Here is a 23,722-nt window from a genome sequence, read left to right on the forward strand (position 1 = left end):
CGCTGTTGTGCGGATGCTGGACACACTTTCTTAAGCAGCCATGTTAGACTGAGACACTCTCTCAAGCAGTCAGGTTAGACTGACGTACTTTCTCTCGCAGTCATGCTATAATGATGAACCGCGTGTAAATCCTGTAAATAAGCCCATATTCCTCGTTCTCGATGAGAAGCAGTCCTTCCCTACATCAACGTCCTCAGCGTGGATAAGTTGGACGACGGCATGGGCCAGCTACCTTCTAATTCATGCCGGACTCCAATCTTGACAACGGGTTGCGAACGATGGGATTGAGCCCCCAATCCTGACGCCCCTCGCCGCGACACGTGCAGCCGTCGTTGGTATCCGGTTTCTATTGACGGCCAGCTGCGACAGCAACGCAGACATAAAGCGAGTACACGCACTTATAGAGCCTTCCTTCTTATAAGAAGGAAGAAGAAGCATGTGCTTACTATGGTAAAGCTAGGGAAACAATGGAGCATGTTGTATTAGAATGTGAAGTTATCGGCCCAGCTGTCGATTGAGGAATCACTGGCCTCCTTGAAGCCCTTGGGTTCAGCGAGAGCAGGGGGAAAGTAAACATGCCCACAATAGAGATTAGTAAGAGGCGATTGGAGGAATGGTGGGAGCAAAGTAGGGAAACGAAAAACAACGGAGGCGTACAAAAACAAAGTTCACAATAGGGGTTTAGAAACATTGGTTATGGGAATTCATCGTGTTTTTTGTTTCCTTTTCTTTTCTTTTTTCTTCTTTAACATAGGTAGGACATTATGCAATGAAATAACAAGAGCTTCGCGGCGCAACCCACCGCCCCGTTCTAAAGGGGACGTTCATAACATCCATCTACCCATCCATCCATCCATCCATCCATCCATGCATATTAAAGCAAAACTCCGGAGACCACTCAGCAAATCCTAATGGAATGCTAAGAGATTCACCCAGAGAGAACCGCAGGTAACGCACGCTTTCCAGAAGCAGAATCCTGTGAGCAGTCAAGATAAGCGAGAGACGGTAGAGTATTGTTCAAAACAAAAAAGCAGGGAAGACATAGATACGGCCGGGTCTGTTACAGTTATGGCTAGCGGTGCAAGGTAGATTGTGAACGGAAAAAAAAAATATTAAGGAATATGAACTCAAAGATGCCAGGTAAACAACATTTATTGCATACCTGATTAAATCATGCAAGCAGCCTAGGTGACTATTTTTCAACACCCAAATTTAAAGGGGATGCCATAAAAACATTATTATTATCATCACCACAGAGCGGTAACGCAGGGTTCGCTGGAATTCCAAGCGGTGTCTTGGAACGCGTATGATTCAAGTACTCTGCAAAAACACTTCCTAGAGGAACTTTAAAGATGTTTTCAACCGCGCATTTGTCGCGCGCGGAAAACTAATTCCTGCGATAGGGGCCTAAGTGATATGGTCAAGACCTCGTCGAAAGCGATGGCCGGACCACTGGGAGGCACCTCGATGATGAAGTGCTGCAGGATGGTGGTAAGAAAGATGAACGTCTCCATGTTGGCGATCATCTCCCCGGGACAAGAACGCTTGCCTGTAAGGAAGCCACGTTTTCGACAAGAATGTTTTGTTTCTCAGGCTTCAAGAGCACAAGATATGCTGTTGCATTCTAGTTTTTGCGTCAAGCAATACGATGAACGTGAATACCTGATAATGGAGCTTTAGCGGACCAGAGACGCACTAGCTGATACGTATGCTGCAGTATGCCAGAATATGTATCCGGCAACGGCTGCACTCGTAGCGACACCTGATAACGTTGTGATCAACATAACGCGGTAAGAACACTCACGTGCTACGCACAACTCTTTGCTTCGAGAGCAACGATACAAATTTGTGTTTATTATGGCGCTCCCAAAGCGTTTAGGCGTTGTGCAGTTGGCCACTGTAGCAAAAGTGCACCTTCTGTTCAGCATTGCTTGACCGCAGTGTCACCAGATGTCACCACCTAGCGCTGCTGTTCTCCACCCCCGTGGGAGAGGGAACGCGTTGAGGGACCCTAGTGTCGCAAGGTGACGGCGCTGCTCCTTATTGATGTCACTACTAGCGCTACTACTAGGTTAGCCGCCCATTTGTCAGCGCTTCGTTTCAAAGGGTATGCAAAAAGAGATCATCATCTATCATCATCACTCACATTTACTTTTACTGCGGCGTACATGTCCACGCTACATGCCGTACGTATCAGCTATACCACACCTCAATGTGGAGATGTTTAGCTTGACGCACGCATATTAGAGAGCTTTAGTTTAGGGGACGCAAGGTGTTGGGGCCCCTATCGCTTGGGTACGTTTGCGTTTGCGTACGCAAGCAGAAAGGCGTTATAGGTTAGCGGCCCCAAACGCAAGCCGCAGTGAGGTCGCATGCGCTCGCAGCGCCATCAACGTCTGATCTTTGCTGCGTTATCATTTTTTAAAACATTAAATCAAGCATAAGTTAAGCACATAAAGCTATTCTTATTAGGAGCAGTTAATAGAGCGGTTTAGCGTGTCCGGTATTCGGGTAAACCTAGGCGGAGCAGGTTGGGGCGTTGGGGCGGAGCCGTAAACGGGAGCGGTCTGCATGGTGCAGCCACCTGGTGGCGCAAAGTTCAAACAGACAAAAACAGCTATTATTGCAGTAACCAAGTGTATTTTACTCTGCTGCGGGTGTAAATTTTTGACAGTAACACCATTACGCCAGTGGCAAAAATTTACACCAGCAGCTAAGTAGAATAAACATGGTTACAGCAATATTAGCTGTTTTTTGTCCGTTTGAGCTTTGCACTACCAGGTGGATGCACCATGCAGGACGCTCCCGTTTACTCCTCCGCCCCAACGCCCCGTCCGCCTGCGTTTACCCGAATACCGGACACGGTAAACCTCTCTGATAATATAAAAACGATGTCTGTCGACACTTGGCGAAATATTTATCAGATTATCTATCCGCTAGCTACCGCGAGGGTCACGTAGGTAACGTGATCGCTTAGGGGCAGCGATGTTTTCGGCCGCCCCAAGGACGCAAGTACACGTAGCGGTCTGCGCATGCGCAGTACCGCCGCCCCTAGTTCTTGCGTACGCAAGCCGCTTGCGTCCCCTAAACTAAAACTCTCTATTACCGGTTGCGTATTAGCGGGATACCATGCTGGGTAAACCCAGCCATTATCTCACTCTTTCGTGTGCGCGCTTAGGCTTCTCGCCCCATGGGGAGGGGGGAGTCGGAGGAGAGGACGAAGACATGTTCCTCTTCGAAATGCAATGGTTCGATCCTGAGGCTTCTTTTGTTCGCCGATATATATCCTCGCTCCCTGTCCTTTACCCCTATTCCACCACACGCATCTACCTGTGTCTCCTTTGCCTTGTAATCTTTAGCGTCATAGTACTGTCTTTTTAGACGCTGCGGCAATAAAGTACGAAGGAAGACCACACTCTTACCGGATGAGAAGGCGATCAGCCTCTCAGGCTTTCTGGCTCGAGTCCCTCCATCGACCAAGAAGCGCTCGGGCCGGAAAACTTCTGGGTCTTCCCAGAATGACGTGTCGTAGAAAATGGACCTCAGCGAATAGATCACGACGCTGCCTCGCGGTATGACGTAGCCGCTTATTTTCGTGTCCTCGCTGGCACTGCGTCGACAGCGTGGAGAGATCACATCAGGCAACAACAAAAAAGTTGTTTAGCATTACGGAGACCTAAAGTAGAATGCGTCAAGCCACATCGCAGATAGTGCTGTGACTTAGAGGTTGAAAACGCGACAGAATGAGCTCGCAAGCCTTTTCCATGCACATAGTGGAAGGTATGGTAGCTAATTACACCGCGAACCCCAAAAAACATCACACCGGACAAGGATACAGATATAATTTGTAAGCGCAGGCTACCAACTGATCTCGTTATGTGAAAAAAGAAATGTCCACATATAGTTTCGATCCAACCTAGAGAGCGTATGTACTGACATCACTCTGTAATGTAACTGGGCTGTAGGTTCTCTTGGTGGCAGCAACCTTACACCTGCTCGTTATCCTACGTGCGGTGTCACTTCTCAACACCACAAAGGCGTTACTTGGACGTTTGCCACGGGTCAAACAAACACCCCTCTTATCCAGACGTCAACGCAGCGTCAACATAGACTGTTGAAGGGTCCCACGAGACGTGCTCACCCTACCATTACCTGGAAACCTGAGCAAAGGATGAAAAGGAGGGGGACAGCGACGACGAACTGGCTGTCGCCGGTTGCTTTCTTTCCACAGATTCCAAGCCAGTCTCTTCGGGGGCGGAGTTGCTGCGGGTTGTTACGAGCATGGGCGTGGTATCGCAACGGAGTCAACGATTATGGTTTGCTGCTGGACAGCCTTCAGATTCTCTAGTCGGCACGCCTAGGGAAGACGACGGTATTAAAAGCGGTGACTCTTCGAGAGTGAGGAGAGAGGGTCCCCATGTGAACTTGGACGTTTAACTTGCTCCTGCATGAAGTGAGCTTCAGTTGCCGTAGCCGTGTAACTAAGCCAGCAAAACCTTTTTTTCCTTCATTTTCTACAACCTGACGTAGCACTCGATGGGCTTGGTGGATTCCTTGCCCTGAACGCCGCCCTAGCCGCAACAGCGGGTATCTCGACCACGTTCCTCACTGAGAGATCCACAACGCAAACGACTCTGAACGCAAGCGGCGGCGTTCGCAAATTGGACCAAGAGCAGGAGGACAAGGAGGAGGAGGAGGAGGAGGAGGAGGTCTTCGCGTAGCGAAAGACGAAGTCTGCCGGAAGAGCGTCTCTCCACAGCCCCGCCAAGAACAGCGCAAAGCAGGGCCGTCCTTGTTGTGCGAGCTCACCATCGCATGAGGCCGATAGGGTTGACCGGCTTGTAGCGCGCCATCTCCCAAATGAATGCCTGCGTGTACGGCATCCTGCTGCGGTCTTCCCACACGACGCGAGAACCTTGACCGCGTTGACCGAGCACGACGTCGATCTCGGACCGGACGCGGTTCTGCAACTCCGGCTTGGCGGCGCACATCAGCAGCAGCCACTCTACCGCGGTGCGCACGGTCTCGCTCCCGGCACCGAAGAAGGAAGACGCGTTGCTCAAGAGAACCTCACCTGCAACAAAGCGCGTGGTCGACGACAGAGGGCGTTTGAGAGAGGCGTTCACAATAGGGTGTGGGAAAGGTTGGTTATGGGGAATTCATCGTGCGGTTTTTTTTTTCCTTTCTTTTTTTTTAAACAACGGAGCTGTATACCTCTACCCTCCAAGGAAATTTTCGTGTCGTAAGCAAAAAAACTCCCATACGTGTGCCGATCGAGGAGATATTAGGGAGCTTTAGAATAGGGCCCCAATAGTTCGGGGCCCCAAAGAGCTTTGCGGGTGTTAGCGTTGGGGCACATAGGAGTGATGAGTTCTAGCATAAGGTTTTAGGTTTGCGGATAGCGTATTGCGCTGACAGCGCCACTACGGTGTCACAGAAAAGCTATGAGAAATATTTAAATAAAATTTACTATTTTATGATAGGAATAGTAATTTTGACTTGCATGTATTCGCGCTTAATTACAATTTAGAGGTGATTTTCGTTCATTTCGCGGTAATAGTTTGACTACTGGAAGAGAAAAGCGGAGATCAATGTACCTTTTATTCTTAAATTTCACACCGAAACCCGAGGACCGAGTACGTGAGTGTTAAGTCACGGATTTAAAAGTGTTTTCTTTCTTTCTTTTTTGTATCGAGGCCACCCCGCGGCTCCATAAACGTTACCGAAACATGCTAAGTTTAGTCCCTAGCACTGTTTTCTTTTTAGAATTACAATGTATTCCACATTTACAGACAAAAAATTGACGAAGTCCTAGCAGATGCCGTCAAAATTTATGACGTCACGGGAAACTGTTGCGTGAACTTCAAGGCAGCGTCGCTACCTGTCCTTCGATCTTGCGTCTTTTCTGGCTTACAGTAAAAGACCAGTTGACCACTACAGGCACACTTACTTTTCTCTTTACCATTGCTTAAGAGAGACTTACTGTGAATAGCGGAGTGAGCTGTTATTAGTAAAATACACTTTTGGATTGCGAAACATCCAGAAAAAGACTCAACCATCAGGACAGGTCGTTGCGTTACCTCGAAGTTCCTGCACAAGCTGACAGTGACGTCACGGGTTTTGGCGACGTCTATATGGGTCTGCTGAATCGTTCCTTTGTCAGGAAAAGCACTACTGTCAATATCGAAGAACCATTTAGGTTCAGCTTGGCATGTTTCGAAAATTGAATGTAGACAACGGGTGGAGAAATATTCGTAATATTTCTCCAAGCGCCGAGTGTATATTGAAAGGTTCATAAAAGTTAAATTTGTCATCCACCATGCAGAATAAAGCCCGAAGCCACTAAAGCGAATGAACTCTGCAGGAATTCTCAAAGGGGATAAAGACGCACGGAAAACGAAAGAAACGTTTATCAGTCCCCTTAGCAGCTTCGTGCAATGTTCTGATGGACGCTAACCTCCGCGTGTTGAATCCACTACACGTTGCTGAAACACATGGTGTAGAGGGGCCCCGAAGGAGGCTGAAGGCTGGACGGGTTCATGTTCGTAGAAAAATGCGCTGCAGATGGCGCAGGGATCAAAGAAACAGGAAGACGATGCCGCTAGACAGGTAATATTAGATGGGGCTTGAACTCGATATTCCTGGAATTGCAATTACTCTACACACTCACGCGTGAAAGTCTTCTTTTCTTGATCCGGTCGTCTCATCTCACTGAGAAAAGCATCAACGTAGTCACGAACCACGCCGTCCTGATAAGTTTTCTCGTGAAGGCCTATTAGGGTCCTGTAGAGAGAGAAAACAAGGAACCCAAGGAGAGTCCCTCAATAGCAATTCACAGCATCACAGTGTGTGAAACACAATCTTGTCAACTTAAGGAAACTTAAGCAGGCAAGATCAAAGACTCATCGCCTAAAACTGAAACTGAAAGAACATGCAAGTTCAAATCTTCCATGCATACGGTAACGCTAGCCGGTATACTTGTATATTCTCTAGTCAATCAAGCAGCGCTTAATTCAGGCACATGCTGACCACCTTGCGCTAGCAAGGCGCAGAGCTATGCTCCTTGGTGAAGCCTCTGAGCTAACTCAGCAAATCTTCCGCAGCGCCCATTGTGGCGCCATCTATATCAGGCAGTCTGCGAATTATTGCTGTTGCCTGCGAAATATCGGTGACGACCTTCGCGCTTTCTCCCATATTTTGTCTTTCTTGGTCATTAGGACATACAAAGGGTTTCAGCCAAGATGGCATGAACCAGTCAAAACACTAAAGAAGTACAATTTTGAGCGATTACACACCTCGAAGGCACCTGCGACACACACGCAGCTTCAGACAAGGCGCCTCACTAACCAATGCAAACACTAAGCATAACTGGCTATCGCAAGTTTCGCACGATTACCCATCTCGGAAGCGCACATGACGTACAAAAGTCTCCAGCCAAGCAATCTCGCGAACCAGTACAAAGACGCACAACTTGTCATCGCAAGTATAGAATCTCTGGTAGTACCCCGTAACCCCGATCTTGAGCTGCTTGGCCAGCCTACTCACTCTAAGAGGCGATCCCTTCGTATCATGGCGCTCCTGAGCCTCCCGCATGCTCCCATGCGAAGGATGGAGAGCACTCTGCGCAGCCACGGGAAGAAGTTGATGGCCGACATCTGTGCCGCCAACGACGGGATCCCATCGGCGAACTCGTCCAGCTCGACACGCTCGGGGCTGCCGCATTCGAACGTCCGGCCGTACACCAGCGCCGCGATGACGCTGGACGTGCTGGACATCACCAACGAGGAGATGGCCAGTGGCTCGCCCTTGCGAGACCCCAGCTCACGAACCAAGTCGGACAGTTCGTTCGGCATGCGGTAGTGGTTCCGTCCGCGAAGGTTCAGTAAAACAAAAGGTCCTTGTGAAAGACGCAATTCCCTGCTCGCTTGGCTTGCTTTCCTGATATGGTTGTGATATCAGCACGTGCGTTCTTCGTGAATGGCAACGCAATTCGATCGCGATTTCGCCCGCGATAGCGCAAGTTCCGCTGAAGTTACGATAAGAACTTCTGCGCCCGCAGTGGGAATGTAGCTACTTCGGACGGCTATGCAAAGTTCATGTGCCACGTATCATGGTCGCCGATGGCTCACAACACTTAAGCGACAGGAAGAGAGACAGGGCAAGGTAAACGACGTTCTCTCTCTCTCTCTCTTTTTTTTTATCAGGTACTCTACGATCTCGGGTTGCAACACAATTGCATCGTTGTTGTGCCTGGCCTCGGAAACTCCGCCGCTTGGGTGGCAGTGGTAATTGGGGTCACCCATGAGAAGAGCGGGAAAGTAAATCCGCGTTCCTTGCGCGTCCTCATAGATCGGCGCACGCCCGCGCCGCCGATCCAGGAGGCCGTGTTCTTTCTCCCGTTCTCTCAAGACCTCCCACCTTGCCCTCCCTCACAACTCCCTCACCTTCGACTGTCTCCGCGCGCGCCCCCCGGCCCGGCGCCAGCTTCGCCCGTTGCATGAAGTTTCATGTTTCTTTATCTGCTATTATCGGGAACCGTGCGTTGCTGTGCCTGGATCCATTATCAACTCCACCCCCCCTCCCCCCGGTGAAATCACGGACACCTTCCTGCAGCTAAATACTCTGACGGTGACGAGCCTATTATTAGAGCGAAATTCGCGGTCAATAAAAGGATTGCCCGAGCTAGGTATATCGTATAGAAGCCAAGTGCTTTTATAGGGTTCAAGCTCAGGGTGCGAAGTTCAGTCTAGAGCATTTTTCAAAAAAGAATGTGGTTCGCCTCTACCGGTGAAAAATTAACTAGTCTCGAGCAGATTCGATCAATATATATAGCGTCGCGGCGAGGTTGTGCGAGAACTTCAACGCGCCGCCAACCGTCTAGTTTTTTTTAAACTGTTTTTTATGCGTTCTCGCTGGCCTATACCAAGCTTCTTATCACGGCAAGAGTTGTCATTGGTGGGTTCAAAATACTCATCAAATTTGTATGAATTTCTAATATAAGACTCCTTTCTTTTATTTTTGCAAGAAAATATTATTTCGTTTGTCATTGTGGGTGAGGCTATCATCGTCTGCCGGTCGTCTGCAACTCTCAGAAATACATGGTCGTCAGCCTATGCGATCACGATGAAGAGGCCTTTGTCTATGGTTTCGGCACATCTTATTTTTTTAAGTAACAATAACATGACGCCAAGAGGAAGTCGGCGGGGGGACAGCCGTAGCGGTTGCTCACGTGTATATGCTTCTCGAGAGCTTGCGTCAGTGCCTTGAACGTCCTCATTGTGAACCGGCGCTGTTCCTTCCAACGCGGCCCATTGGCCACAATCAGGCCTGCATGAGGAACGCGCGGTTAAGAGCTTCGCTGTTACGCGATCGCAGCATAAAACAGAATTCGAGTACCAAAAAGAAAAATATGAAAGAAAGAAAAAGAGATGAACGACACGATCTCCGGTCCTGGTGCACACTGTACTGTACTCGCCCATGATTTTTTTTTTATGTTTAAGTTGGAGAATGTTGCCGGTGTCAAGCCTTACTTTTGCCTTATCAACCTCGGCTGTTTCAAAACAGAACGTTGATTTATGGAATGACTGAGGCATCTACAGCACGGAATCGAAAGCACGCCCTTCTGCTCAGCAACAGAACGTAAAATATATCGACTAATGGCGTTTCTCACTGGTCGATTCGAAGCAGGATTTCTTGCTCCGCGGCAACGAATCCGAATTTCACTGGTCGATCTGGAGCGGGTTCGCGCGTTCCACTGGTCGTTTCGGATCAACTCGCTCCGCGCCTGATCGCTCTCACTCGCTCCGCCGCCGAGGCGCGGATCCTGGCGGAAATAGCTCGCGTCACTCCCGTCTTCGAGCGAAATCGGTACCCGGTCGGCACGCACAACATTGTGTTGCTTCGCAAGATGGCTGCGTTCGGTGCTGCTGCAGAGCTCGCGTTTAGCGATGAGAGCTCGCGCTATAGCGATTACGAGGTGACGCAGGTGCTGTACGAAGCCTTCTATGCACGTTGTCCGTGGACAATCCTTGCGGGCGCGACATGGAAATGACGGACTCTGCGACTACCGCGATCAAATTACGCACGGGGGACGGCAGAGTTTGGTTGCCGTGGAAACGTACAGAGCGGAAGTCGGGCATGGTTTCCGGAACCGGTTTGTGTCACGTGTACGCAGACTTCCTGTGCGATTCCCGGCGGAGCGTTCTTGCGCTCCGCTGGCCGATTCGGATTTGTGAAACCCGAGCGCTCGCGCGAGGATTTCGCCGGCCTGCTCCAGATCGACCAGTGAAAAATGCCATGAGTCAACCCACCGGGTGTGACACTACACACACAACACACTATACACTATACACAACACACTATGCAGTGTGTTGTGTATTTCTGCACACGATATACCATGCATGGTTTTGCTGTTGAGAATTTCTCGAAGATACGTACGCATGTACTACACCTGACAGCGGATGCCTATTCATCATCCATCATCCCTCTCTGCTTTATTTCTCTATCTCCCCCTTTCCACTTCAGCCCAGTACAGGGCAGAGAGAATCCTCTCCGTTCAACGTCCCTGCTATTAAGTCTTCATTAAACTATCGTTACATCTCTCTCTTTCTTTCTCTTTCGTGTCCTGCTCTAATAACTCAACGTTTGCCAAAAGAGGCCAGGAAGAGCGACGGGAAACTAGCTTTTAGTCATGGCTAAGTAGTCTTCCGAGGATAGATTTTGATTTGTTTGGCAGGAAACCATTGCTTATTAACGGGAAAATTAAGGACAATTTTGAATTGGTTTGAATGCAATTGATAACTGCATTCGAATGTGCACCTTCGCACTTTTAAAAAGGGAGCTATGACAAAAGGCAGCAACGCCTTCGGCGCCCCCATAACGGGGACTATACCCGCCGTGGTTGCTCAGTGGCTGCTGAGCACGGAGTGTCGCGGGATCGAATCCCGGCCATGGCGGCCGCATTTCGATGGGGGCGAAATGCGAAAACACCCGTGTGCTTAGATTTAGGTGCACGTTAAAGAACCCCAGGTGGTCGAAATTTCCGGAGTCCCCCACTACGGCGTGCCTCATAATCAGAAAGTGGTTTTGGCACGTAAAACCCCATAATTTAATTTAACGGGGACTATACAGTTGCACAAAAACTGTGACAGCTTAATATAAACGTTCATCTAGTACATTTAAAGGAAATATACGCAAAATACGCAGTGAATAACGGATGAAAATGCAAGCACGCACGACACGTGAGAAACGTACAAGCAACATGAACAGTGAAGAGCACTCTAAATATATTCATTTTTACATAAGTAAATAGAAAACTATACACACTAGAGTTTACTGAAACAAAAAAACGGTGGTTATCCAGTAGATTTGAGAGGTTAGAAATTAGGCGAGAAGTAGTTGACTTACTTCTCGCTTTATTGTTTTTCATACTTACGGTTTCTAGTAATTTCCTCCATATCTTTATCGTTGTTTAGGTAACTTCTGATCTGGTGATATTGTAAACTTGTGAGCCACAGGCTGTCTATAGTTTTGTTACTATGTAAGTAAGGTGTCTATACGCGCACGGTAATCGCTGAAGGTGCTGCGATGTTAGCAGAAAGGTAGGATCATTATTAAGGGCAAAGCTTCTCGTTATCAACTTCGCGGTCAAACCTCGGCGCTGTCATGGTACATAGTCAGACGTCACAGTTTTCAAAGTATTTTCGCAAGTTTGGGTCGTTTCTGATCAAGAAAAGTTTCTCGAAGCTCCCTAGGTTGAACATTTGGGTCCTTTAATTTGCAGTAACTAGTCAGTAGCATACACGCGGCGAAAACACGTGACGTCACAAGCAGCTAGTGAGAGAACTTCAGTGTGGCGTCATCACCATTGGTGCTCCAGTGGTGTATTCAATCCGGCTTAACTTCATATTCCCTTTCCGCGCCTGGAGACTTATCTGCCAAGCTGCTCGTACTATCACCAGAAATATCGACTAAGTATCCGTAATGTCCGCGAGCAACTTCTAAGGTACATTATCTGCTTCAAAGCCTTCCGAGTGATCATGTTTCACTGCACGGAAGGTACTACGAAATTGAACGCGACAGGGAAACTTTAAAGGGGCCCTCGCCAGGTCTGGCCATTTTGAGCTGACAAGCGCAGAGCATACAATGCGCGATAACGATCGTGTCTGCCAAGTATTAAATCGCTACGCGCCGCGTAAATATTTGAAATTTCAAACCGAACGCCGTTTTCCCTTTTCCTCGCGGCCGCCACGCTCTAAGCCGGAGGATGACGTACACGTGCCAGTGCGCCTACGCACACGTGTTTGCGCTGTGACGTCGCTCGTGGTGACACGTGACTTCGAGAATTATTCAAGGCAACATATGTCATTTTTGTAATGTGTTGCTAGAACGGACGACTTAAAGCTTAGAGCTAAAATAAAACGTACAAACCGAATGTCCGCATGTTTTTGTTTTGCTTCGCGCCGCAGCAAGAGAGATGTACTTCCGTTTCGTCTGCTTGTTGCCACGTCATGTAGTCGCGCGCGCAAACACTGAGACTATATCTTTTTCTACCGTGTTCCAGCGCGGGATCATGCTCTGTGATCCGCTTGTGTCTGCCTCAGTATTCGTGTAGCACAGACTTGTACCGCTAGTCAGGTGTCCTCGTGCACAGCGCGCAAAATTGAGCGCTACGCGAAGCGAGACAATCACAATTAACAGATCGCCCGCGACGCCGTCAGCGGAAGTGCGCCGCGCCGCAAGAAAGCGAGGAGAAAAAAAATGAAGGAGGGGCCTATGACGTCAGCGGCAAGCGATCCTCGAGGTCCGGTATGGGAGAACGCAGGGAAGCAATTTCGCTTGCAGAAGAGGCTAGACGGGGCAAGTGGAGAGATCGTGTCGCTTTGCAGGGGAGCTCGCCTCCTGAAGTCATCGGTTCGCGGGACGGAAATATTTATATCTCGGCTATTCATGAGCCGATCTGAAGCGATTTTGCGGCAGAACGCTCTCTAGAGGACGCGTAACAAGTAAAACCCCGACATGCGCAATTGCTCGAGAGTGAGGTGTCAAGCCGCTAGATATCTAGGCCCGTATACACAAAAAAAGTTCTTACGCTGGTCAAATTCCAAAACAAAAAAAGAAAACGTCCCGCAGCGACAGCGAACATAATATTAGTGTAGCCTGAGACCAATCAGAAAAAAATTCTTACGAACACAAAAATCTTTGTGAATCCGTCCCGCGGTGACTGGGCCCGAAAGCGCGTAGTGGTGGCGGCGCAATGCCGAAGCCACTACGCCACCACGGGAGGTTTCCGACGCTATATCCTAGAAGAAGGTGTAGCGGCGCGGCGATGGAGCAGCGCACCACCCCCGCACTCACAAACAACTCCGCGGGGCGTCCCACGGACCCCCCGTGAGCGGACCTTCGTGAGTGATGGTGACCCGAAGAAAGGAAAGACGCTTGATTCTGCAACCCGTGAGGGAGCACGGCGAAGCGTCCTCAGGGGAGGGTGAGTGGGAAGTGAAAGATGATAGAGAAAGAGGGAGAATGTGGCCTCTCCATTCCACTATGCGCGACAGGTGGCAGTCCTGAGTAACGTGGCCTAAAACCCCTTGAACTCCGTAAAGTAGTGCCACGCTTTGAAGAATGCCGCCTCCTACTCGCGCTCTGTGGTCGAGGCCGACTCCGCGTCGGTATTGGCCTAATAGCATCACGTGGGCCCTCGCGCCTTGCTTCAGCGCCATTTTTGCTCGAGAAGCGTCTGCGGAGTGGCGAGGATCGCATGTTGGCGTCGTTGCTACGCTCGAGCAGTGTAGGTGGCGCCACGGTCGAGGAGGGAGCGTGAAAGAGAAGAGAAACGAGGAGGAGGGAAGGCGGAGGAGGAGAGTGTCGCTACTTAACGAAGTTTAAGGGGCTTTAACGTGGCCAGCGTTGTAGCGGGCGCTCACACGGTGTCTACTCCAGTGGAATGTATAAACTCCAGCTTCGCAGCGCAGGTAGCCGGGGACACACCGGCAACAGCATGGTCAGTCTCTGTGGCCGCAGGAAGGCCGTGGCGTCTGTAAGTGTTGATATCTATGGAGCGTTCCTGCGCCAAGGATGGGCAGGCAGAGAGAAGGTGCCCCAGAGCCTCGGGGTCCCCGCACCTGTTGCAGGCAGGCGACGTGGCGCGGCCCTTGGCGTACAGACGGCCCGCAAGCGCAGGATCGTGGAACGGTCTCTTCTGGAGAGGCCAGTCTCGGGAAGCGGCTTGGGGGCCCTGCCACTAGCCACTCCGGGGTCCAGGTGAATGCACGCAAGCAGGCACCTTAGTCTCGTGTAGTCCGAAGCCGCTACTGGTCTGATAACCGGGACTACATCATGGTGGGCAGCTTTAGCGCAGGTATCCGCCTCCTCGATCGTTATCGCGGATACACCGACGTGTGAGGGCAGCCAGTGGTGGGACGTTGAAATTCCGGCGGTGACTAGAGCCGCGCACCAGGCACATGGACACATCGATCCGACTCGCTGTGCCGAACGTCGTTTAGTGCACGAGATCCCTTTTCTCGTTACTTTGTTTACTGCTTTCCTTTCGCACTTGGTCCACGCGTACCGCACTTCTCCCTATACTAATTCTCGCCAGTTGTTCTCGCTCTTTTCTCCTCTCTCTCTCTCTCTATCTCTCTCTCTCTCGCCACAACCGGCGCGATGCGGCCGCCCGCTTAATTCTCTCCCCTTTGAACATAAATGAACTAGACCTCGTTACTGAAGAGACGTGTACCGTCTCGTTCACCACGGCTCTACAAGGGTTTCCTCACTCGAGTGAATAGCAGGTGTATAATTTTTAATTTTCCCGGGAAGGTCCACGGATAGCGCGCGCTAAGAGATGTCGCGCACCATCTGCTCATATTTCTGCGAGAGACACGAACTGACGGACTCGCGGTGACGCACTTTCACGACACGGATTGGGACGCCGAGGCGGAGCGATTGCCAGGCTATAACCTTGCCTCTGGCAATGCCCCCAACACCACTGCCACAATCAAGGTTCGTTGGGTGTTCACCGGATGTTGATGGGTGATTGGGCAGATGATGCCGCGATATGCTGTGGATGTACTGCTTGTTGCTCATGAGGCAAGGGTGACTGATTTGAAGAAACCGCTATCGATGTTCGTTACATGCTAGTGGGTGACAGTGACATTATACCACAGCCACACTGGCGGGCAAAGTACTGTCTTCTACAACTGAGACAAACGCGCTTACTTTGAAATTTCTCGTGGACGTTGTCGGGTAATTCATGGGGCCGGTCGAGCAGGGCGTCGTTCCAGAGGGCCTCCTTTATGGAGCCGAAGTCGCACAGGAAGACCACGTACCGGAAACCGAACTGGAGTCTACAAAAAAAAAAAGAAAAAGAAAAACATTTACCTCTTTGTCGCACGTTAAAGCACATGAGTGAAAAATACAGATACCCAACGGAACTAGATATAACCAAATAATGGATATAACAAAGTAAATGAAATTCGCCTTAAAATCGTCATAGAGGTACATAGTGCAGTAAGTGCAATAACGGATATAACGAAGGAATTCGTGTCTCCTCCTTCAACTTTGTTATAGCAAGGTTTTACTTAGGGCGTGTGTTGTTACTGTTGTTGCTTTTAGGCTGTGCAGAATTTTAAGATCGCCTGGGACAGACAGCATAACTCTAGTTATTTTTTAACGGTATTACTCAAACTAGAAGACATTACTCGCACGAAAAGTCAAAGCGTAAAGTCAATTAATTAAAAATCACTAATTCACTTTTCTAATTATATACTTTTCGGCCCATATAGCTATTTACGAATTGTGGCCGGAGTTTTCAAGGCAACGTATACACTCCGTGATCCGAACGTACTCCCGAATGTACTCTCTACAACCCGACGCGCTACACATGTAATATAATTTACACTCTTAAACGTGAAAAAGGGTGTAAGTGTGTCTAAACTCACACCTTTAGGGAGTTACCTACCCTTTTTCACGTTTAAGGGTGTAAATTATCTTACAGTGTGGCCCTGCAGCTACACGGCATTGCACAAATTGCGCTGGCGAGGCCGAGGTCGCGGGTTCGGCTCCAGGACGCGGCGGCTGCAATCCGATGGGGGCGGGACGCAAGAACGCTGTATTGCGGGCTCGTTAAAGAGCCCCAGGGGGTCCGAATTACTCCGGAGCCCCACATACGGCGTACGTCACGATCAGATCGTGGTATAATGCACGCCTAAAACCCCATAGTATATGCGTTTCTTTTGCGCTTCCCGTGGCCAGAGTAAAAGTGATCAAGCTGTTTCAATTTTCTTTTGTACAGAACGGTGCTTCGGTTTTCTGCGGCTAATGGATCCGTTCTAACTTTAAAAACAGAAAGAAGAAGAAGATCATTTCATTTCACTACGTTAACTTATTTTATCAAAATTCCTAACAACATTTTCATTATACTTCCCGACGCCGTCCCGGATGCGGAAGCCGCCGGGGACCTTCTCCGTAGGCGTCGCCGCCGCTGGGAGGCGGCTATCAAAAGTTCAGAGCTGGCAGACCAGCTCTGGGCCGTCCGGCAAGCCGAAGATGCCGCTCGAGTCCAAGGACTTCGAGCCGTCACCTGAGGCCACCACAGCAAGAACTGCCGGACTATTCTTTAACAAAGTTTCTTCTTCTTCTTCTATAAATTACAGTTCTCTAGTTCCACGCTCTACTATTCAAATCTAGTTTTGCTGTACTTCTTATAAGCATACGGAAAACCGCCTCTCTTTTTGGCCAATTCATCATAGCGGGCATGCGCCACTGTTTAGCATACAAGACAAAACAAGACAAAACGTACTTAGGCTGCAGGAACATACCCGAACACGTTGCCGTACTTCTGCTTGAGCGTCTCGATGTCCCGGTGTCCGTGCTCGGTCATGAAGGGCAGGTAGCCTAGGAGGGGCAGGCCTCGCGGTCCAGGCGGCAGGTCGGGTCGAAACATCCTCCGCAGCGAGAACCACAGGTAGTGCAGCAGCGGTACCGCAATTGCGACGATCAGCGCCGTGATCGCGCCCTTCCACGTCACCGCCTCCAGCATGATTGAAGCCGGAGCAACTCTTGGCGCAGTGATCGGTTAGCTTGGAAGAGTCGTCGACTGCGAGGGACGAACAGCGCGGGCTGTATACGCCGCTGCTAACTAGCTCAATTCCTGTATAACAAAACACGATCTCGGCGGAGTAGGTGGCTTTGAACGCAATATAAAGTACAAATTGAGAGAAGGAGATTCTTGATGAAGGGAAGGAAAGGTTGGGGTAAAGTGCAGCGCAGTAACTGTCTCTCAGCAGAGGACACCTCAACCGCGCTGCACAGGGGGTAGGGAATGAAAGTAGGGGGAGAGAAAGAGCACCAGAAACAGCAGCACGCCGCGGAAATGTGATGGAGCTAAAGGCGGTCGGCGAGGCCGACAGCCTCGGCGAATGGCAGGAGCGCACCAATATAAAGTACAAATATAAGGATACGTTTGGGGACGGCAACGAGGGGGCTGTGTGAGAGAGAGAGAGAGAGAGAGAGAGGTCCTTTTGCGGACGAGCATAGAGTGCGGCGCTTGATGCCAAGGTTAGCCACGCACTCGACTTGCGCGAGCGGATGTCTATCTCCACAATTAAGCGTCGGTAAAACTCGGCTCCATCGTTCTGCTCGGCTTGTATGTATTTTGTTATTTATTTCCTTTTGTGACTCTCACAAGGACCACAGCCGCGTAGCCAATCACGATGAAAAAGAAAGAAAGAGCACATCAATCGGATTTGCGGAAACAGTCATCTGATTGCCCATGTTAGCGATAAGCATAAAGTCTCGCGCACATTCCTCCTTCGTATACGTTCGCTTGTTTCAGACTGATGCACGCACGCCTTCTCTTACTGGAGGGTGCTCTGACCGTGTAACATGCCACGTTTGAACGTACATCCGGCAATGACAATTGAGGAGGTTACTAGTCACGCTTCGGCGCGTGACGTCCCAGGCATTGCATGAGCTTGAAGCATTCCATCATACTCGCACCCGGCCAAATATACGGCATTCGTGTCACGACGGCGTCTATGAGATACACCGACAGGTGGTAATTGTAACTGGTAATGAGACGGAGGGTAATCGGTTATCGCCGGAAGAAGCCTTCGTCCTGGCAATGTACATAAATATAATGATGATGACGATGACGTACAACCATTAGGTTGAACGAGAGGAAGGGCAAACCGAGGGTCGCTTTGCCCTTCCAGGATAGACGACCATATAAAGCCGACAGACAATGATTTCAGTGCAATCCTTTTGGCTTCGTTGTCTGTTGACTCTATGCAGGTAACGTCGCTACGTTATACGGAGCGACATTCTTTCACGGTCGAGCACAGAGTGCGGCGCTTGATGCGAAGGTCAGCCAGGTGCGTGCAGGTGCGTGACCTGCCCTAGCGGATGGACATTTGTTGTTGAAACTCGGCTACGGCGTTCTTATCGGCTAGTATGTTTCAGTTCCCCACTCTCCTGTAAATGCCACAGCTGTGTAGCAGTATGTAGCTGAAAGTGACACGAAACAAAAAAGACAAACATATGTCGCTCAGACCTGCGCAAACATTGAGCATACGGCACGTTTATGTGGAAAGCCCCTCCCTCGCTCATTTCCTCCCTCGTGTGCTCGCTAGTTTTAGATCGCTAATTTCTAAATGCTATGTCTAAAGTAGCGGCGACGCGATGGAGTTATATAGTTTAGGGGACGCAAGCGGCTTGTGTATGCAAGAACTAGGGGCGGCGGTACTGCGCATGCGCAGTGCTGTCGGCCCTATTCTTGCGTACGCAAGCCGCTTGCGTCCCCTAAACTATATAACTCTCTATTCACACACCTTTGCGACTATAGGGGGTTCTACGCAGAGCCCCCGATTCGTAATGATTTTCCCGTTGACGGACCACGTTCTCTTTGCGGACGCTTAACGGGTATTCTGCCCGTAAATGGCACATTACTTAGATTGACGTATAAAAGACGCTTGTAACACGCAAAGCTCGAGCATGCATCTCCGAAGCTAAAAATTTGAAAAAAGGTCGCTAGACCTACTGGTAAATCAGTAGCTGTGGAAAACACTACAGCAAACATATGTGCAATTACCTGTGTATCGTAGCACGGCTGAGCCACAAGTGCAGGCAATGAATGGATAAAAAAAAAATGTGGCCACATACCTTCCAAGTATGCGAACACCGCATTTACTCGATTGCAACGGGCCCGATCGATTGTAACGCACACCTGTATGACGTGACCTAAAAAAAAAGAAAAGTCCTTTAGAATACCGCGCATCTCATTCTTTCATACAGAAACACAACTTTCTCTCGTTTGGAAAAAAGCAAACGATTTACTCCCAATGCACTGAAGTTGCGATAAAAAAAAAAATAAGTCGCAGTTTCGCCCGAAAGGCGAAGCATCTAATACGATAGCAAATCAGTAGACAGCTATACGAAAAGTAAGTATAGAGGTTTTATCGGCCGCATAAACTTTTGAACATTCGCTTACTAACTAAATTAACAAGCATTGTGTAATGCGCGCACAAGGAAATATGAAATTAAAGATTAAATTATGGGGTTTTACGTGCCAAAACCACTTTTTGATTATGATCGAGTCACGCCGTTGTGGAGGACTCCGGAAATTTCTACCACCTGGGGTTCTTTAAAGGAGTACTGACACAAAAAAAAATCCATGTGGTTTTTTCTGCTTTAATAAGTAGTTAATGACCCAGTAATCACGGCACGAGACCTCATTTACTTCAGAGCGCGACAGGTAATTATCTGCAGTCTTTTTTGTAGCGACCAGTCCAAGTTTCGGTTTCAGAGAGCAACGAAACGGTCCACCGGGAGTGTAAACAAAGTGGTCACGTGTTCGCAAAAAGCCATGACGTATGCTCTGCCGCGAAGCCAGCGTGCGGCGCGCCGGCACGGGAGCTTCGTGTTGCTAGTCGTCTGCTACGCCTGCAGGTGGTTTGCCATGTCCTCGCCATCATCGTCGTCCTCGTTTTCGTCGTCCAGCGGCGACGATTTCCTGCATGTGGGAGTCGCCGCCGTATTAGACGTGGCCAATCACTTTCAATTTGACCCACTGGAGAGCAGCGACTCGGATATTGCGGCCGGCGACGGCGAGCACGTGTAAAGAGCACGTGTAAAGCCGCACGGCAGCCAACGAAAATTCGTGACGTAGCCACACGACGTAGCGTTTTCTTGGCTATTTACAGACCCGGGTGATGTCAATGTCGCGAGGTGCTCTGTTTTACGGTTGACTGCGCGCACGTACTTTAAAATTGATTTTAAATATGTTCTAAGCGATATTCGCCGCTGATATTTTACACACGATGTGTGTGTGACCCACTAAATCGATCTCACAAGTTATCTCGACTTCAAATTTTTGTGTCAGTACTCCTTTACCGTGCCCCTAAATCTAAGCGCACGGGTGTTTTCGCATTTCGCCCCCATCGAACAAGCAAACATGAACACGACTCACTCAACGACCGCGGAAACTTTATCAAAACGCTGGAGTGAGGAAGCAGTAGAAGCGAGGGAATTGACCTTTGTGCGGCCTCTGGCTTCGACGCGAAGAGTACGAGAACACAGCACGGTGCGCCTAGATGCGTATAGAGTCTTGTCTCCGTCGCAGACCGCTTTCAATATACACTCTAAGAACAGCTGCATCCTTTGGGGTGTATATTTGTCCCACAACAATAATCGTCATCTGCGTTGCTTGCGTTTCCTTTCTTGAAAACTCGGCGCTCGCTACTTTCCTGTCGGGAATGCTCTGTCATGCTGATAACGCGCATGCCGTTCGTTACCGAAAAGTATACCGGGCTCGCAGAGTTAAAGAAAGGAAATGCGGGCAAGACAGATGGCGATTATCGTTCTGTGGCAAATATACACCCCAAAAGTTGCAACTGTTTTTAGAGTGTACATACAAGGCAAAGTTACACTCTTTGGAGTGCCCCTTCTGCCACACAATGATAATCGTCATCTGCCTTGATGCGTTTCCTTTCTGCAACGCTGCGAGCCCGCTACTTTCCAGTAACGAACGACATGTGCGTTATCAGCACGATAGCATTCCCGACAGGAAAGTAGCGGGCGCGGCGTTTTCAAGAAAGGAAACGCATCAAGGCAGATAACGATTATCGTTGTGTGGCAGAAGGGGCACCCCAAAGGGTGTAACTTTGCCCAAGAGTGATAGGGGCCGCGCGAACGCGCCGTACGCGGCAGCCGCCGGTGTAGAACGCCTCTCCTGTTTGCGTCAGTCCCGCACGCAAGTTTTGGGAACTCCGAATGCCCGTGATGCAGGACCGATTTCCGTCCGTCTCCGCACACATGACCGCTTTCCTTTTAGTTGCGGCATCGCGATGAGCTCCGCATGTCCCAGCAGTCGGCACTTCCATGCTGATGCAGAAAACGCCATGCACAAAACGGGGAGACGGTGCACCAACCTACGCCAAAAGAAGCACTGATTAAGCACACGGAGAAGGCTACGGTTGCTAGGCTCGAAGCGCATACGAGGTGGCCATTTTGAAATGCCGATGGCGATGTGGTAACGCAGATTTAGGGTCGTACTCGATTCTAACGCGCACGCATTTTTATGCGTTGCATATTGCAATCACTCAGTTCAGCCCTTGGGCGCGGCCGGGCAGCCACCATTGACCTTTAGCGCAACCACGTGACGTGACGTCACGACAGCCGGAGGAAAAGCTGGGCCCCAACTCTCGCGGCCGCAGCCACCACCTGACTCCCGCTCCTCCCGCTAGGGGCGCTGCGCCGGCGCGTGACGTCACGGAGGAAAAGCTGGGCCCCAAGTCGCGCGCGGCCGCAGCCACCACCCGATTCCAGCTCCTCCCGCTAGGGGCGCTGCGCCGGCGCGTGACGTCACGGAGGAAAAGCTGGGCCCCAACTCGCGCGGCCGCAACCACCACCTGACTCCCGCTCCTCCCGCTAGGGGCGCTGCGCCAGCGCGTGACGTCACGGAGGAAAAGCTGGGCCCCAACTCGCGCGCGGCCGCAGCCACCACCTGACTCCCGCTCCTCCCGCTAGGGGCGCTGCGCTATGATTGACAGTTTTTTTTTATACCTGCCAGTGCTGCCAAGCAATACCTCGCCCTCAAAAAAAAAAAAAGACCGCGCAATATGCAACGCATTCTTGGCTTAACCAAGCTAAGCCTGGCAATTTTGGACCCGTTATATCAGAAAAGTGCGCGCCAGATTCGAGTATATACGGTACATTTAGCACATGCATGTGCTCCATCAGGCAGTCATTTACATACCTTGCTTCAGTATATTTACATACCTGCCGGTTTGGATAGTTTACATAATGCTGCAAGCAAGATAGGGAGTGCCGAGATTCCATTAATAGTTGCCTAACAAATTAGTGTTGGTATAGACTACGCACACGTCCCAATGCCGCTATAGACTTCACAGTTTCCACGCCATGCTATAGCCATGCTCCCCAGTGTTGGTGCTGTTCAAGCATACCTATATTTATAGGTGCTAGAGCGCTTCCCTGCAGTCAGTAGTCAAAATGTAAGCTCTCAAGAAAGACCATCGCACATCAATTGACTTTACACCAGGCAAGTCGCGTTCTAGTGGAATCCAATTTCCCTCATAGTTGGCCACAGGTTGCCAACAGCCATGCTGATTGCATTACTAACAAAGAAAGTCTCAGTTTCAAAGTATATAAGGCAACTGTTTATTTGAGTGATGCAAATTTAAGCAGACCTTGTTGACCGAATGGTAAGAAGGGCCACCATAGAAAAATGTGGAACCTACTATACTCGCACACAACATTCTGTGGCAGCACAGCCAAAGCTATGCTCACGCGCCCACGAGTGCAGAGCATCTGCCCTTGCATTGCTACACCAAGTAGTCCTAAGGTTTTGCTGGTGGTATATAGGACCAAGAATACCAGACATGGACACCAGAAAGCCAGAAAACTAGGAACAGCAAGAAACGAAAATCATTTTCCTAAGCAAACCTTTTATTTGCTATGAAATAAATCCTCAAAAAAAATAATAAAGTGAACTTTTTTTTTTTTTTACGTTACGCAGCTTCCAGTTTCTTCCATCCCCGGACTACGTGCGTACGCACAGTGAAGAAATTCGTGCTTCGGCTCCATAGCTATCACTATGTTGCCACAGAAAGTTGTCGTCGGGTGTAGTGCTTCTGAGGGTTTGCTTGCCAGATGTTGTGGAATGTTATGGCATAACAGCCAACCTGTCAAGTTTACCTTATATAATCTCGCTTAAGGCAGGGGAGGGAAAGATAGAAAGAAAATTTAAAGCTTACCCTGAGCACACACAGTCTTTCCTGGAATACATACACACTTGAGTAACGAGGATTTAACTGTAGGCACAGCGCACCAGGCAACAGCAAACTTCTAGGGAACAGCAACTAATGACAAGCAACAAACTGTTTTTGATCACATGCGAGTTCTTCAGCAACTTACCTGTTGCCGATTTCGCCTGCTTCCGGAACTGTTTATATGAGCTTGCTCGAAGCAAGTGTCCCTCTTGCATCCTTTCACCATAAGACTTCAACGGAAGGTACAGAGACCGATGTGTGACATGTTTTCAGAAACAGAATTCTTTTTTCAGAACATGATGCAACATTTGCAAAATTATAACAAGAGCTCAAATTCATAAACATTACGAAAATTTCGGGAGTTGGCAAGTATGTTTCAGCACGTATGTATTTTGTCAGATTGTCCTCAAGTCCCCCACCTATGCATGTTCAACTGG

At 49.5% G+C, this 23,722-nt stretch overlaps 1 protein-coding gene across 1 annotated transcript; it reads right to left on the bottom strand.

Annotated features, from left to right (window-relative positions):
- Positions 1-1,134: 1,134 nt before the first annotated feature.
- Positions 1,135-17,097, bottom strand: LOC135916221 (cytochrome P450 2J6-like). The gene is made up of 8 exons (XM_065449520.1): positions 16,818-17,097; positions 15,217-15,344; positions 9,229-9,327; positions 7,546-7,846; positions 6,671-6,783; positions 4,810-5,074; positions 3,423-3,610; positions 1,135-1,549 (listed from the first exon to the last, which is right to left on the bottom strand). The coding sequence occupies exons 1-8, from the start codon at positions 17,036-17,038 to the stop codon at positions 1,359-1,361; spliced, it is 1,506 nt and encodes a 501-aa protein (XP_065305592.1). The 5' UTR covers positions 17,039-17,097; the 3' UTR covers positions 1,135-1,358.
- Positions 17,098-23,722: the final 6,625 nt, after the last annotated feature.

The sequence above is a fragment of the Dermacentor albipictus genome, chromosome 5, assembly GCF_038994185.2.
Source record: "Dermacentor albipictus isolate Rhodes 1998 colony chromosome 5, USDA_Dalb.pri_finalv2, whole genome shotgun sequence".
Lineage (NCBI taxonomy): Eukaryota > Metazoa > Arthropoda > Arachnida > Ixodida > Ixodidae > Dermacentor > Dermacentor albipictus.

What these genes read in the sequence shown, in the direction of transcription:
- LOC135916221 (XM_065449520.1), bottom strand. Translation starts at nt 17,038, where the DNA reads ATGCTGGAGGCGGTGACGTGGAAGGGCGCGATCACGGCGCTGATCGTC. An exon ending in CGAAGGGATCGCCTCTTAGA is followed by an intron (nt 6,784 to 7,545) that starts GTGAGTAGGCTG and finishes CTCTCTCTACAG; the next exon opens with GACCCTAATAGGCCTTCACG. An exon ending in GCTGATCGCCTTCTCATCCG is followed by an intron (nt 1,550 to 3,422) that starts GTAAGAGTGTGG and finishes GCTTCCTTACAG; the next exon opens with GCAAGCGTTCTTGTCCCGGG.